Source organism: Rhinopithecus roxellana, chromosome 4 (assembly GCF_007565055.1).
Source record: "Rhinopithecus roxellana isolate Shanxi Qingling chromosome 4, ASM756505v1, whole genome shotgun sequence".
NCBI classification, from domain to species: Eukaryota; Metazoa; Chordata; class Mammalia; order Primates; family Cercopithecidae; genus Rhinopithecus; species Rhinopithecus roxellana.
The window spans coordinates 104,079,518-104,096,649 of record NC_044552.1 but is presented as its reverse complement, the minus strand read 5'-3'; the positions used below and the strand labels follow the sequence as shown (position 1 = coordinate 104,096,649).

Here is a 17,132-nt window from a genome sequence, read left to right as displayed (position 1 = left end):
CAAAGAACATCTTTATTTCTGCCTTCATTTCGTTATGTACCCATTAGTCATTCAGCAGCAGGTTGTTCAGTTTCCATGTAGTTGAGCGGTTTTGATTGAGTTTCTTAGTCCTGAGTTCTAGTTTGATTGCACTGTGGTCTGAGAGACAGTTTGTTATAATTTCTGTTCTTTTACATTTGCTGAGGAGTACTTTACTTCCAATTATGTGGTCAATTTTGGAATAAGTGCGATGTGGTGCTGAGAAGAATGTATATTCTGCTGATTTGGGGTGGAGAGTTCTATAGATGTCTATTAGGTCCGCTTGGTGCAGAGATGAGTTCAATTCCTGGATATCCTTGTTAACTTCGTCTCGTTGATCTGTCTAATGTTGACAGTGGAGTGTTGAAATCTCCCATTATTATTGTATAGGATTTTAAGTCTCTTTGTAAGTCTCTAAGGACTTGCTTTATGAATCTGGGTGCTCCTGTATTGGGTGCATATATATTTAGGAGAGTTAGCTCTTCCTGTTGAATTGATCCCTTTACCATTATGTAATGGCCTTCTTTGTCTCTTTTGATCTTTGATGGTTTAAAGTCCGTTTTATCAGAGACTAGGATTGCAACCCCTGCTTTTTTTTGTTCTCCATTTGCTTGGTAGATCTTCCTCCATCCCTTTATTTTGAGCCTATGTATGTCTCTGCATGTGAGATGGGTCTCCTGAATACAGCAGACTGATGGGTCTTGACTCTTTATCCAGTTTGCCAGTCTGTGTCTTTTAATTGGGGCATTTAGTCCATTTACATTTAAGGTTAATATTGTTATGTGTGAACTTGATCCTGTCATTATGATATTAACTGGTTATTTTGCTCGTTAGTGATGCAGTTTCTTCCTAGCCTCCATGGTCTTTACATTTTGGCATGTTTTTGCAATGGCTGGTACCGGTTGTTCCTTTCCATATTTAGGGCTTCCTTCAGGGTCTCTTGCAAGGCAGGCCTGGTGGTGACAAAATCTCTAAGCATTTGCTTATCTGTAAAGGGTTTTATTTCTCCTTCACTTATGAAACTTAGTTTGGCTGGATATGAAATTCTGGGTTGAAAATTCTTTTCTTTAAGAATGTTGAATATTGGCCCCCACTCTCTTCTGGCTTGTAGAGATTTCTGCCGAGAGATCTGCTGTTAGTCTGATGGGCTTCCCTTTGTGGGTAACCCGACCTTTCTCTCTGGCTGCCCTTCAGATTTTTTCCTTCATTTCAACTTTGGTGGATCTGGCAATTATGTGTCTTGGAGTTGGTCTTCTCGAGGAGTATCTTTGTGGCATTCTCTGTATTTCCTGAATTTGAATATTGGCCTGCCCTACTAGGTTGGGGAAGTTCTCCTGGATGATATCCTGAAGAGTGTTTTCCAACTTGGTTCCATTTTCCCCCTCACTTTCAGGCACCCCAATCAGACATAGATTTGGTCTTTTTACATAATCCCATACTTCTTGCAGGCTTTGTTCATTTCTTTTCCTTTTTTCTTTTGGTTTCTCTTCTCACTTCATTTCATTCATTTGATCCTCAATCGCTGATACTCTTTCTTCCAGTTGATTGAGTCAGTTACTGAAGCTCGTGCATTTGTCACGTATTTCTCGTGTCATGGTTTTCATCTCTGTCATTTCGTTTATGACCTTCTCTGCATTAATTAGTCTAGCTATCAATTCTTCCACTCTTTTTTGAAGATTTTTAGTTTCTTTGTGCTGAGTATGTAATTCCTGCTTTAGCTCTGAGAAGTTTGATGGACTGAAGCCTTCTTCTCTCATCTCGTCAAAGTCATTCTCTGACCAGCTTTGATCTGTTGCTGGCAATGAGCTGCGCTCCTTTGCAGGGGGAGATGCACTCTTATTTCTTGAATTTCCAGCTTTTCTGCCCTGCTTTTTCCCCATCTTTGTGGTTTTATCTGCCTCTGGTCCTTGATGATAGTGACGTACTGATGGGGCTTTGGTATAGGTGTCCTTCCTGTTTGATAGTTTTCCTTCTAACAGTCAGGACCCTCAGCTGTAGGTCTGTTGGAGATGGCTTGAGGTCCACTCCAGACGCTGTTTGCCTGGGTATCAGCAACAGAGGTTGCAGAAGATAGAATATTGCTGAACAGCAAGTGTACCTGTCTGATTCTTACTTTGGAAGCTTCCTCTCTGGGGCGTACTCCACCCTGTGAGGTGTGGGGTGTCAGACTGCCCCTAGTGGGGGATGTCTCCCAGTTAGGCTACTCAGGGTTCAGGGACCCACTTGAGCAGGCAGTCTGTCCCTTCTCAGATCTCAACCTCCATGTGGGGAGATCCACTGCTCTCTTCAAAGCTGTCAGAGTTGTTTGCGTCTGCAGAGGTTTCTGCTGCTTTTTTTGTTGTTGTTGTTTAGCTGTGCCCTGTCCCCAGAGGTGGAGTCCACAGAGACAGGGAGGTTTCCTTGAGCTGCTGTGAGCTCCACCCAGTTCGAGCTTCCCAGCGGCTTTGTTTACCTACTTAAGTCTCAGCAATGGCAGACGCCCCTCCCCCAGCCTCGCTGCTGCCTTGCGGTTAGATCGCAGACTGCTGTGCTAGCAATGAGGGAGGCTCCATGGGCGTGGGACCCTCCTGGCCAGGTGTGGGATATAATCTCCTGGTGTGCCCGTTTGCTTAAAGTGCAGTATTGGGGTGGGAGTTACCCGATTTTCCAGGTGTTGTGTGTCTCAGTTCCCTTGGCTAGGAAAAGGGATTCCCTTCCCTCTTGCGCTTCCCAGGTGAGGCGATGCCTCGCCGTGCTTCAGCTCTCGCTGGTCGGGCTGCAGCAGCTGACCAGCACCGATTGTCCGGCACTCCCTAGTGAGATGACCCCAGTACCTCAGTTGAAAATGCAGAAATCACCGGTCTTCTGTGTCGCTCGCGCTGGGAGTTGGAGACTGGAGCTGTTCCTATTCGGCCATCTTGCTCATAAATGTATATATGAATAAATCCTAATCCAGCTGCTCTTATGTTACATATACTAATTAATATTTTTAATTTTAATTATTTTAAAATAATTTTCTCATAGATGTTATTTAACATTCCATTCAAAAGCTGCATTAATTCCCAATGTAACTATCTATTATTGTCGAAGCCCTTACAAAAATGCCAAAAAGTGACAAAAGAAAATGTATAGACTTTCATTTAAAATTACAACATTTGCAAATACATGAAAATATGGAAAATACTGTTGTTTTATTATTCTTATATAATCAAATAAAGTACATGCTTACAGCATGATTTCTTACATATATAAATAATACATTAAATTGTATAGCTTTTGTCCTAGTATTTTAAACTTGTGAACTTTTCAATATTAGTTACACCATAGAAGGGAGACAACCATAATACTATATAAGTAAATGAGACAATTATTGAATCATACATTTTGTAAGGTAGTTGATAAAAGTTATTATACATTGGACATTAAATTATTTATAGCTTTTTCCTTTCTCTCTAAAGATTATAAACAGTTATAAACTGAAACCACTGCCCTTTCCATTAAAAATAACCTCCCCCAACCCTACTGTACTCCAACCTGGGCAACAGAGTAAGACGGCCTCTAAAGAATGAATGAATGAATGAATGAATGAATAACATAATGCAACTGGAACTTTCTTCTGTTATTTTGACAATGTGACCAAATTATTCATTGTTTTAAGTACTGTTTTACCTTTGGGAAAGTGTATTTGTGTGTGTGCATGTGTATGTTTGTAAAAATAAGCAGAAAATAAGCTGACTTAAAAGCACCAATCTAAATATAGGAGAAAAAAACCCTTAAGGGAATAAATGCTTCCATGAATATATATAACACACAAAAAAAATTCATTTAAAGCTGTTATGATTCCTGTGCTGAGTTGCAAACATATTATTTCAAAGTTCTTTTTTTTTTTTTGAGACAGAGTCTTGTTTTGTCACCCAGGCTGGAGTGCAGTGGCACTATGTCAGCTCACTGCAAGCTCCGCCTCCCGGGTTCACACCATTCTCCTGCCTCAGCCTTCCCAGTACCTGGGACTACAGGTGCCTGCCACCATGCCCAGCTAATTTTTTTGTATTTTTAGTAAAGATAGGGTTTCATTGTGTTAGCCAGGATGGTTTCGATCTCCTGACCTCGTGATCTGCCCGCCTCGGCCTCCCAAAGTGCTGGGATTACAGGCATGAGCCATGGTGCGTGGCCTCAATGTTTTTTTTGTTTTTAAAGGTTTCTGATGGTCTTGAGACTTAAATGTACCGAGAGAGCTAGCAAAGCACAAATTATTTTTTCATCATATTTTACTACCAATATTTCTGATGCTTCTCAATCTACCAGGAAAAACCAACATGAAACCAAAATACAAAAGACACTAATAGATGACCCTAGATACATGACAAAGAATAATCATAAAGACGTTCATAAGTATTATTGTCTTAAAATATCAGTAATACTGCATTTCTTTCCTGCCACGCTGATTACTACAAAAGGAATATAGATACTTTATTTTTAGAAACAGGGTCTTGCTCTGTCACCAGGGCTGGAATGCGCAGAGTCATGATCGTAGCTCACTGCAGCCTTGAACTCCGGGGCTTAACCCATCCTCCCACTTCAGCCTCTTAAGTAGATAAGACTACAGGTACACGCCACCAGGCTTAGCTAATTTTTTTTTTTTTTTTTTTTTTTTTTACTTTTTGTAGAGGCAAGGTCTTGCTATGTTGCCCATGCCAATCTCAATCTCCTGGCCTCAAGTGATCCTCCTGCCTCTGCCTCTCAAAGTGCTGGGATTATAGACATTGCCATTGCACCTGGCCAATACTTCATATTTTAATACATTATAGCCTAAAAAAAAGGAATGTCCACTAAAGAGATAAAATTTTATATAGATTAAGTATCATCTGTAGAAAATATCTGTAAAATATTAAGAATACTATCCAAGCACACTCAAAATCTATCATTGAGACACAACCAGGGTAGAGTAGAGTTTGTCAATTAAAAAAATAACTATGGTTACAAAGCAACAAAAGCTCAAGGGCGCAAAGATACATTTCTGTTCCCACTACTCCCACCCATCTGAATCACCCCCAAGAGACCAAATGAACAATTAAAGCTGTACTAAGAACTTAAATTATATTAGAAATGTTCAAAATTGTTATGTCATTTAATACATTTGTGCCTGTGTAATAAAAATAAATTTGAATACAGTAATATACCATTGAATAGAACATAAATATTAGGGGAGGGGAAAGGTAGTGCTTTGTTAAAATCTTAAATTTTTAACTCTCTTAGTGAGAAAGAATTATGACTATAATAATTTCTTGAATATCTGAAACTGTACACCTGGCAAAAACGGCAGTGAAAATGAAATTTGATGACAGAATAGCATAAATTCATGGAAACAAAGCCAGAAATTTTTACTCAGTTTACAACAAGTTAATTTAGAAGTTAGAATTTATACCTAACACCACTGTTATTTAAAACACGTGATTTTCATTTTGTATATTAATGTGTGTTAAGAATAAGTTTTATGACTTAGGCATCTGTGTGCACCAAGGATACTGGTCTGTAGTCTCCTTATAATTTTTTTTTTCTAGTTTTGTTAAAAGGGTAATGCTCGCCTTATGAAGTGAGTTGCAAAGTGTGCCCTTCTCTTCTATTTTTAAGAAGAGTCTAAGTACAACAGGTATTATTTGGTAAAACTCACCAGCAAGATTTCTGAGCCTGGTCTTTTCTTGTGGGCAACATTTTCATTACAACTTTGATTCTTAAATTACAGAGCTACTTAAGTATTTCATTCACAGTGAGCTTTGGTACTTCCAAGAAATTTGGGATCTTTCAAGGAAATTCTCCATTTCATCTAAATTGCTGGATTCATTGGCATTAAGGACATATTTCCTTATCAGTCCCTCTGTATTTCTGCAGAAACTGAAATGATATCCTTTTTCACCTCTACAATGGGTAATCTGTGTCTTTCTTTCTTCACCACTCTGACTATATGTTTATTAATTTTATTGATCTTCACAAAAATACAGCTTTTAATTTTATCAGTTTTATTTATTTTTCTGTTATCTATTTCACTGATTTCTGCTCTTTATTATTTCAGTTCTTCAGCTTACTATAGATTTAATCTGCTCTTTTTCTTCTAGTTTCTTGTGGCAAAAGCTGAGGCCACTAGCTTGAAACCTTTCTTGTTTTCTAATACAAAGCTTTTAATGCTATAATGGATAATTCAGCTGCATCCCACAGGACATGGTAAATCTTTCTTTTCAGTTTAAAATACTTTAATTTTCTTTGTTTTCTTCTTTGACTCGTGGGTTATTTAAAAGTATGTTGTTTCCCTTTTCAATATTTATAGATTTTCCGTCTATCTTTATATAACTGATTTCTAATTTAGTTGTATAGTAAAATAACATTTTGTATGAGTTTAATCTTTTAAAATTTATTGAGATTGATTTTATGACATTAAATACAGTCTGTCTTGGTGATGTTCTGTGTATAGCTGAAAAGAATGCGTACTCAGCTGGTGGGTGAAACACTCTGATACCTACTTTGTTGATATTAATATAGTTGTTTCGGCTTCCTTTTGATTACTGCTAATATTACTTTTTCCATCTATCTTTTTTTCCAACATATCTGTATCTTTAAAAGTGGGTTTCTTACAGACAGTATGTGGTTAGATTTTGCTTTTTTATCCAATATGATAATCGCTATCTTTTAATGGGGTGTTTAAACTATTAATCTGATTATTGACATAGCTGCATTTATATCTACCATCTTGCTGTTTGTTCACTGTTGCTTCCATCTATTCTTTGTTCCCTTCTACCTTCCTCTGGATTGAATATTTTTAAATTCTCATTTTATTTCATATTTAGCTTAACTTTCTGAGTTGCTGCTGTCATTGCTTTGGTATTTCCTTTAGGATTTATAATACATATCTTTATCATAGTCTACTGTCACATAGTATTATGCTACTTTATGTATAAAATAATAATCTATTAACGGTCCTCTGTCTTTTGATCATTGTGCTATTATTGTCTGCTATTATTGTCTGTTTGTTGCCTCTATGTATGTCAAAAATCCTACAATACACTTTTATTATATTTGGCTTGGATAATTAATGATCTCTTAGATTTAAAAAATGAGAAAGTTTTTATATCTACCACATATTTCCCATGTCTGGAGTCTTTCATTCTTTTGAATAGATCCAAATTTCCATCTCATAACTTCTTCTAGTTGAGGTCTGCAAGTGATTAATTTTTTCAGTTTTTATGTCTATAAACGTCTTTATTTTGCCTTTATTTTTGGGAAAAAAAAATTTCACCAGGTATAAAATCCTAGGTTGACAAATTTTTCTTTCAGTACTGTGAAGGTGGTGTTCCACTGTGTTCTGGCTTACATTCTACCTAAGAAACCAAAATTTGCTGTTTTTTTTTTTTTTTCTTTGTTTTTTACATGGAGTCTTGCTCTGTCACCCAGGCTGGAGTGCAGTGGCGCAATCTCAGTTCATTGCGAGCTCCACCTCCCAGGTTATGACATTCTCCTGCCTCAGCCTCCCAAGTAGCTGGGGCTACAGGGGCCCGCCACCACACCCAGCTGATTTTTTGTATTTTTCAGTAGAGACAGAGTTTCACCATGTTAGCCAGGATGGTCTCGATCTCCCAACCTCGTGATCCACCCGCCTTGGCCTTCCAAAGTGCTGGGATTACAGGTGGGGGCCACCGCGCCTGGCCTCTGCTCCCCTGTATTTAATTTAGCTTTTAAAGTTCCTCTAATTGTTCCTACAATTTTCTCTATTACTAGTTTCCAGGAATTGAAAATTGTGCTTTTATGTAGTTTGTTTTGTGTTTCTTCTGCCTACAGTTCATTGAATTCTTAGAATCTCTGAGTATATAGTTTTCATCAACTTTGAAACTTTTGGTCACTGCTTCTTCAAACATACTTTCTCTCCACTCTCCTCCTAGGATTCAAAATACACATATTAGTCTGCTTGAAGTTGTACCACAGTTCACTAACGATCTGTTCTTTTTTCCTCCATTCTTTCATATCGAGTAGTTTCTACTGCTATTTCTTCAAGCTTATTAATCCTTTGGTAGTACCATTCATAGTATTTTTCACCTTATTTTATTTTTCATCTGTAAAAAATCCACTTGTGTGATTTTTGCCTTCCATGTCTTTTTTCAACATGTTCATGCTTTCATCTACTTTCTTAAGCATATGCAGTCCATTTAATAATACTTGTTTTAATATCCTTGATGTCATTTGTATCATCTTTGTCATTTGTGAGTGTTTCTATTTTCATTTTCTTCTCATTATGGGTCGTATATTCTGGCTTTTTGCATACTTCATATATCTCTATTTGGATGCTGGACATTGTACAATTTATATTGGGCTACTATTCATATTCTTCTAAATGTTTTTGGCTGTTTTTCCTAGGATGTAGTTATGTACTTAAAAACACTTTAGTCCTTTCAGTCCTTTCAAAGTTTGCTTTAAAGATTTGTTAGGATGAACTAAGCCAGCCTTTATTAGTATAGGGCTAGTTTAATTCTACCACTGAAACAACAGCTTTCTGAATACCCTTTCTCATACCCTGTGTATTACAAAGTTTCTCCACTCTGTTGGGAATGTGAACTATTCCCAGTCCTGTTTGTGCTACAGAGATGGTTCTACTGTTTCCTTTCCGGTGGATCTCATCCAAGCCTTATATCCATGCAACAGTCAGTATTCAACTGAAGACTCAGGACACGGTTCCTCTTGTAGACTTCTATAACTCTCTTTCTAAGCTCTTTGCTCTCTAATTCCTTGCCTTCTAAGCTGCAGATGTCTTAGTTTCCCCAATTTCCCAACTCTGACTTTTCAACTTAGGGAGACTTCTCAGCTTCCACCTAGGTTCCCTCTTCATGTTCTAAGAACTGGAAAATCTCTTCAGGCCATTAGCTAAAGCAATGGAGGGGTTTACCTTCTTTGTTTCTCCTCTCTAAATAATCCTGTTCTGCATGACCTGCTGTCTAACTGCTGAAAACTGTTGTTTCATATATCCTGCCCAGTTTCTTTGTTTAAAGCAAGAAGGTAAACTAGTCCCTGTGACTCCATAATGGCTCAAGCCAAGATCACTATTTAAAATAATAAGCAAAACCAAAATATTCAGTTTTAAAATCTGCTTTCATCTATGGACCACAATTACAGATCACAACTACACAGAAATGTAGGAACTCTTTATTCAAAACATGCTTGTTTAATTTGAAGATTCTGACTAGTGAGCAGCAAAAAGCATATAGTCATAAAAACAAAGGGAATTCCCTTTCAGTCACGCCTACAAAGATAACGTACAAACATGTGCAAAGTAGTCAAATGTTGCTATAATTACTCAATGTCCTCTGATGTTTCAGTAACTGAACATATCAATATGATTATTATTAAGATTATGATGTACTTTATCTTAACCACTTACACATTTCCTAGATATAGCTGTATTCACTGAACTGGAAACCATGAACACTCTTGATGTCTAAATTATGGCCACCAGACATGGCACTGAAATAAGTTATAGTTCCATGGAAAAATACCTTATTCTAAATTTGATTCAGAAATATACAGATCAGTAGGGAGGAGGTACACTGACCAAAGTTAGGATAATGTGAAAAGCAACTATAACTTCAGTGGACTGAAGTACATCAAATATGTTTAAGTTGTTGAGCACATAGTGAAACTAAAACTAAGAATAAATTGGTCATCATGGAAACTATTATAGAACAACCCCTTAAGATGAATATTAAAATAAAGGGAAAGAATCACATATTTATCCTGTCTTTGCTATATGAACTGTCCTTATTATATAAACGAATAGCAGATAAGAGAAAGGTTCTCTTTACTGAAGTGACCTACATAATAAGTAGAGAAGGAAAGACAGAATTCGAATGTCTCCTATTTTGCAACTACTATACAGTAACAGATCTCGGCCTTAACCACCACTGGCTTCCAACATCTGAAATAGACACTAAGGTTCCACTAGCTAAATGAGTATCAGTATCATCTATGAAGTAGTCTTGCCAAAAATGAAAAATAAACCTGCATTTGATCAAGCCTCAGTAAATTATCCAATTTATAGGAAATCTGAGGGCAAAAAAAGAAAAAAATGTTAAAGACAATGGGGATGCAGCCAGAAAAAGCCAGCATCTGGAAGATTCTATCTTCAATAAATAAATGCCAAAAAAGGAGAGGTAAGGTAAGGAAAGGAAGCGAGGAGCAAGAGGAGAGAAAAGGCATATCTATCAATCACAATTAATCCTTACTGGTTCTTAAAGTTAGAGGATTATAAATGTCTATAGTATACTATCATTCATACAAAAGAAAAAATAGAATATATTTATGAATTTGCTTGTAAATGCACACAGTCTCTCTGGAAAAACATGAGAGAAACTGGTAACATGGTACCTGTATGGAAACTAGATAACCAAATGGCAGGTGGGAAAAAGATTTTTGTATCTTTTGAATTGTGTGAACATATTATCTATTGTAAAAAATAAATTGTGTGCTATTGCAATTACAAAGCTTGCCTAAACTAAAATAACCAATTAAGTTTTTAGAGAAACTGCTTTATATTAGAGAAATGACCATAGCTTTTACTAGCAAAAATAGTATTACCTCATCATATGTGTATCTGTAGTCAGCTTTCTTTGATTTGAGGTCCCATAAAACTACTGTTCCAGATTCAAAGCCAATCAAAAGCTGTGATAAAAGAAAAAGGCACATTACCTAAGAATGATATCAATTATAAAACATTTATATGCTGACAATGAAAATAACTACAATCATTCACATGCGTTGAGTATAAATGTATGATATAAACAAATATCTGTACTGCTAATTAGTAATCACACAAATGACAAATGAGAACACTGCATGGCATATTTATATGTCTTTGATGATCAGGGACTCAACATACAACTGACTTTTGAAAACAAAAACAGTACCATTTTGAAGTCTTTTCAAAACTTCTGTATGTATTTTCAAGTTTACAAACTTTTCAAATTCTACACACTATGAGGCAATCTCAGCTATTCCATCTATATATCGATTAGTTCCAAATCATATCCAGCCTACATCCCTCTGGTGAGATTCAGACACATAATTCTAGTGGCCACATCTCCACTTATCTACACAAAAGCCTCAAAGTAAATGCGCCCCAAATAGAATTAATTATATTCTTCTCTACTCTGCTTCTCTGGAATTCCCTGTTGCAGTGTCTCTCACCATTCCTTATCATGTCTATTCAGTGGCACTGGCTAGAAACCTAGAGGTCATTCGTAACTCTGGTCTCTCCTCCAACAGGTAAAATCACCATGTAAATTTAAATTACATTCTATTATCTAATTTACTTCTCTTCATTTCTAGTGCCTCTTCCCTGGTTCAAGACACAAAGATTCCTTTTCGGGTCTCCTTGACTCCAGTCTTGCTCCTATTTTAACCCATTTCATATTGTAGCTAGAGTAACGGTTCTAGAATACAAACCGAATGGGGTAATGTACGCTTCTGTTTAAAACTTTTAAATGTCACACCATTATTTTTAGGATAAACTGCAAATTCAGTAATATGATCTACAGGATCCATCATGGCTTGACCTCTGTTTACCTCTCCAGTTCCATCCCTTACCACACCACGGCCACTCAATACATTATAGTATATTCTTAAGTTCATACTCTCTCTTACCTTTGAGCCTTTGTACATGCTGCCTCACTACCTGGGCCACTCCATTTGAATGTCATCCTTTTTGCCTGACTAGTCCTACTCATCTTTCAGGTGTTACTTTAGTGATCATTTCCTCTGGGAAGCCTTCCATGACCTACCAAATGTAAGTCAAAACCCTTTCTACGTGCTCCAATAACACTTATTTATTTATTTTTTTTAAATCTGAAGGATCACCACACAATATAATAATGGACTTTTCCTTATCTGAATTATTGTGCAGTCTGTAAAACTGGTATATCTGGGCAAAGATTAGTTTTTATCTTGTTTACCACAATACCTCTAACATAACACACAGGGCCAGATATGTTATAAATACTTATTATGAATGCATCTATTTCAGAATGGAATGCATATTCCTGCCTCACAAACAACATACACTGCCCATAGAACCTGTGCTGCCCCCAAGACCCCACCTCAGTATTTTCCAAATCTCAGTATGAGATTTCCTCTGCTTAAAACCTCCTCCCCTTTCATTCAATAAGCAATCCTCTACTAATATTTTAAGTCTAAATTCAGTGTTGCTTCCTGGTTAAGTCTACCCAGTTCCTGTAGAGAAATTAAGATGCTCCTTTTCTTAACCTAGTACCATGTATTTTCATCTATATGTCTCTAATATCTAATACACTTCCTAATACATAGTAGACACACAATAAATATTTGTTTAATAATTAGAAAAATGATTAGTCTATATCTGTTTGGGTAATCTGGGGATATAAAAAAAATTTGGGCAGAACCAGTAATTTTAATAGGACAAATTTAGAAGATTTCAGAGTACAGGGGCAGCTGGAAGGGCTAGCTATCAAAACTAACAAAATAAGGTTTCCTAGTTTAGTACAGAATACAGTCAATTTTTCTGACCTTATCTCTTCTTTCCTAGGTAATCTGAGATACACCTAGGCAACTGAGATACACCTTCTGGAAAAAAATAGTATTTGTTTCCTCTTTCTTTTCCCACTCTTTTCAAATATTTTGGACATGTGATACAGCATTTCAGAAAAGAGAAACTTCAGGAATAAGGAAAGAGAAGAAAAAGAATAAAATGTAAGGGTTGATGTACCCTGTAAACAGCACTGCACTGCTTAGGACCTTATAAGTAACCTGAGTTCTAGTATTAAATCTGCCACTTAATAGCCATATAACTTTAGGGAAATAATTTTATCTATCCAGACCTTAATAACTTAAGAGGGTTAAACTTTAACCTCTCTAGCCAGCTCTAGTATTCTAAGGATATTAGAAATATATGACAACAGGTTAGAGTTTTATGCCCATAATCTTCTAGCTTTTCAATTCCTTTCCCTACAAAAGCAAGATAATAATAAATATTTAAAAATAGAAAACTAAAGATAGAGCACTTAATTAAACTTGGAAAATTCTTCAATGCTTATTCCTACTGGAATCTTTTATAACCCAGAGATGTTAATGAGCTTATATACTAATGACTAATTCCTGTCTAATTTTTCTCTTTGAAAAAGCATTAGTGTGTATGTGGAATATGAATACATTTCTCTACAACATACATAACCAATCTATATCTAGAAAGAAAGCTTAGCATAACAGAGAGTACTCCTGGGTTAAAGAAACTGCTCTTCAAATCTCAGATCCGCCAAAGTCTAGCTCTGGAGCTATGGAACACATAATGTCACCAAGTCTCTGTTTTATCATTTGTAAAGTAAGGGAAATTTCTAATTTACAATTTGTTGAAAAGATAAAATGAAATAGTGTATATAAAGTGGCCAGCACAGTGCCTGACACATAGAATTAAATAAATGGTGGCTATTCCTATCATAAGTCTAACCTATCTAATGTCTAACCTTCCTTGGCCAAGACCTTTACTTAATGTGGCAGTATCCACCTGTAAAGTTAGCACTGAAGGAACCTGCCCTATCACCTTACATCATTGTTCAATGACAAAATGTCTAGGAGTTCTTTGCAAACAGGAAAGAGTCTACAAAAAATCAAAGTTTAGATAATACAGTTTATTCTAGCACCCTAATATTTTTTAAATTCTATATATATATAACTTAGTTACTCCATCCTCATTATTCATAGAATGAATTATATATATAATTCATATAATTGTATATTGAGTAGTTGGTATTTTTATTGTAAGTTAGATGCTAGGGAAAATAGAAACCTGTATAAATATTACCTTTGTGCTCAAGGAGTCTTTCAAATTCAGGGGAGCTAAGATATGCACATATTTCTAATACAAAGCATTATGTGATAAATAACATAAAATTTCATAACTAAAGTACTAATCAATGTGAAAGAAAGAAAAAGCATTTTCTGTCAGGATTATCAGGGAAGAAATCATAAAAGAAAAATATTCAATCTGGGCCTTCAAGTATGGGTAGGAATTCAGCAGAGAGATGGAAAGAGAATTCCAAACAGAAGGACTCACATAAACAAAGGTATGGAAACATCAAAGAGCAGTTCATAACTGAAAATATAACTATTTGCTTCAGCACAACATTCAGGTAAAGATATCCCAAAAAATAAGGAAATGCAGGGCTGTATTTCAAGAAAAACTGATTTTACTTGTTAGACACTACAGACCCACTGAAAGCTTTGAAACAGTAGAACATTAAGATTAAAATGGGACTCTAAGCCAGGCACAGTGGCTTCTGCTTGTAATCCCAGCAGTTTGGGAGGTCAAGGCAGGAGGATCACTTGAGCCCAGGTGTTTAAGACCGCCTTGGGCAACATAGTAAAACTTTTAGGAAATGAAAAAAAAAAAAAAAAGAAAGCAAAGGAAAAACAAAAGACACAGGAAGAATTACAACGACCTGATGTCCAATTCAAGGAGGAAAGGAAGTTTTGAATTTTCCTACCATGCCTCCCATTCAAAAGCTTGGCTTTTAAATAAGTATCTTGTATAAAAAGAAAATTAAGTAAGGATCTAAGTTACTTCATACTTGGTTTATGTAAAGTTTCTTTCAAAGCATACAATGCTATAATTATGACCTAACTAAGGATCTAAGTTACTTCATACTTGCTTTATGTAAAGTTTCTTTCAAAGCATACAATGCTATAATTATGACCTAACTCCAAACAGTCTAATTATCCTTTTGTTTACCCAATGGCAAACTAAGAGAACAGTGTTAAACAGTGTATCAGCTCAACCTCTCCCACAATTGAGGAAATGAAAAACCTGATTAAACTCCTGCACAAAATTCAGAAGTTTCACTTCACTGATTTCTGATAGCAATAAACTTCCTGGTATTTACTTAGCTTAAGATCATAAAATTATGTAGGTAGAAAAATATCATTATTAAATAGAACTACCTGAAAGATTGGTTTGAAATAGAAAATAAATATTCATCCAAAAATATTTATTATTTTAAATGACTTAAATAACCTAAATTAACAATAGCTAGATACTGATTATATGAAACCGGTTTCAGAGTATTAAAAATTAAATAACATTAAAAAAAACTCTACATTATTAATTGGAACTATTTATGACAAAAAAATTTTAGGGGAGATGAGATATCAAGACAACTATAACATAAGGCAATCTGTGATTAGTGCTACAAAAATTGTATAACCAGTGTTCAAAGGAATCCAAAACCAAAAGAAAACTTTTTATCAGGATTAACAAAAAAATCAGGGAAAACAGTCTGAATAAGCCAAATATAAACAAATAACCTGTAATTATAAGCATTAAGTTTGACTTATGTTTTAAGGTTTTTTTGTCCTTTAAAATTGTAAATGATTCTAATTCTTTCATTTGTTCTTCATAACTAATAAGCATTAAATGTATATGATATGCAACTTTCAATGGCAATCTCAATTTGTAACAAATGTGATCCTGAAATAGTATGTTTATTGAAAAATACAAAAATTTGTGCATTTAAATAATACATAATGTTTTACAAAAAAATTCTACCTTTCCCTCGTCCATTGGATTATCACTTATATGGACCACAGGTCCTGGGTGAGATTTAGATGACCTAAAAAAGAAAAAGTTAGTAAGATTTTCCCTTCAATTAAAAACTTTAATATGGCTACATATTTCATTCCAATAAAAATAAATAGAAAATAATTTATATTTATAAGGAAAGAAAGGATTTCAACAAGTGATAAGTAATAGGCATATAGTTCTTAATATGGATCAAAATAGGAATCAGGGAAGAAGTAGTGACTCATATAAATAAGCAAAATTCACAACTAAGTATACTTCCTGCATAGGAAAGAATCTTCAATTTGGTCAAAGATTTGAGTACAGGAAATCTATTGTCAAGGTAGAATTCTCAAAATTACTATTTTTGAATAATGCAGCACCTATCTTATTTTACTCAATTCTAGCCTCCAATTTAGGCATCCCATTTAGTTCCAATAGAAATAGAAAAACATTCTATTAAAAAAAAACAAAACAAACAAACAAACAAAAAAAGTAATGCCACCTTTATCTGCTCAGAGAAAAAGAAGTTCTACAAATAAGAATATGGTTGAACTGATGCCTATACAGTAAAAATAAGCATACCCCTAACTCAGAAACTCCCTAGTTTGACAGATCACTCCATTTCATGAGAGCCATCTGTCACACTACACAGATACCTGCACTAGGCCTACCCACTAGATGGCATGATCAATTCAAAGAACAGACCATGAAAACCCACACTACCAAAGGACTGATATGTGACAATAACATTCTCACTACAGGAAGAAAAATCAGGATTAATACACTATTACAGCTATGCTAACACATGACTTAAGAGCTATGTCACAGAATTATTCTTATCTCAAAAAGATGTAAATACTGTGGAATGCAACAATACAAGACTATTTGCTTAAAAACAAAAAGAAACATTGAAAAGGGTCTTGCCAATATCCTTAAACTTTGATGTTGATATCTCAGAAATATAAGAAAAAACTTGTAGAAAGACACAAGATACAAACAATTTAAGACTAAAGGGTTAGCACTAAACATCCTTAGGGCCCTATAGTTTAACCTAGTTTTTGTTACCAATATTAGTAAATGAAAACAAGTATCATTTATCAAATTTATCAAACATTAAGTAAAAATTTAACAAAATTAAGTAAAATCAAACAAAATTAATTTCTATTATATTAACTTTAGCAAACATTTGATGATTTTAAAACGTATCAAGCAGTAGTTTAAACCTGGTGTTTTCCAAACATTGGTGGCAACTCATTTGTGGGTCATGACCATCATTTGAAAGAAAAATCATTAGAAGACAAAAGAACAGAAAAAATTAGAGTGCTTTTCATTAGTAGGAATGACTGTTTATATTTAGTGTTACAGTGTACACAAATGTAAATATATGCATATGTAATGTGCATATATCTCTATATACATATGCATAATTTAAATTTACAAATTGCCACATCAAAAGAACACTCACAAAAAACTAATAAATCTGTACTTAATATTAAGAACATCTGTCACATACTTA

The 17,132-nt window shown here is 35.1% G+C and overlaps 1 protein-coding gene across 4 annotated transcripts in view; it reads right to left on the bottom strand.

The window, feature by feature from the left end:
• STXBP5 (syntaxin binding protein 5) overlaps positions 1-17,132 on the bottom strand; it is a 206,467-nt gene that overhangs the window by 128,371 nt on the left and 60,964 nt on the right. For all 4 annotated transcript variants that reach the window (XR_004056799.1, XM_010386921.2, XM_010386928.2 and 1 more), the window contains exons 6-7: positions 15,602-15,665; positions 10,609-10,692 (exon numbers count right to left, since the gene is read on the bottom strand). Coding sequence is in view for 3 of the 4 variants with exons in the window: in XM_010386921.2 (XP_010385223.1) it covers positions 10,609-10,692; positions 15,602-15,665 (148 nt within the window). In the remaining variant the exon portion in view is untranslated. The remainder of the gene's footprint in view (positions 1-10,608; positions 10,693-15,601; positions 15,666-17,132) is intronic.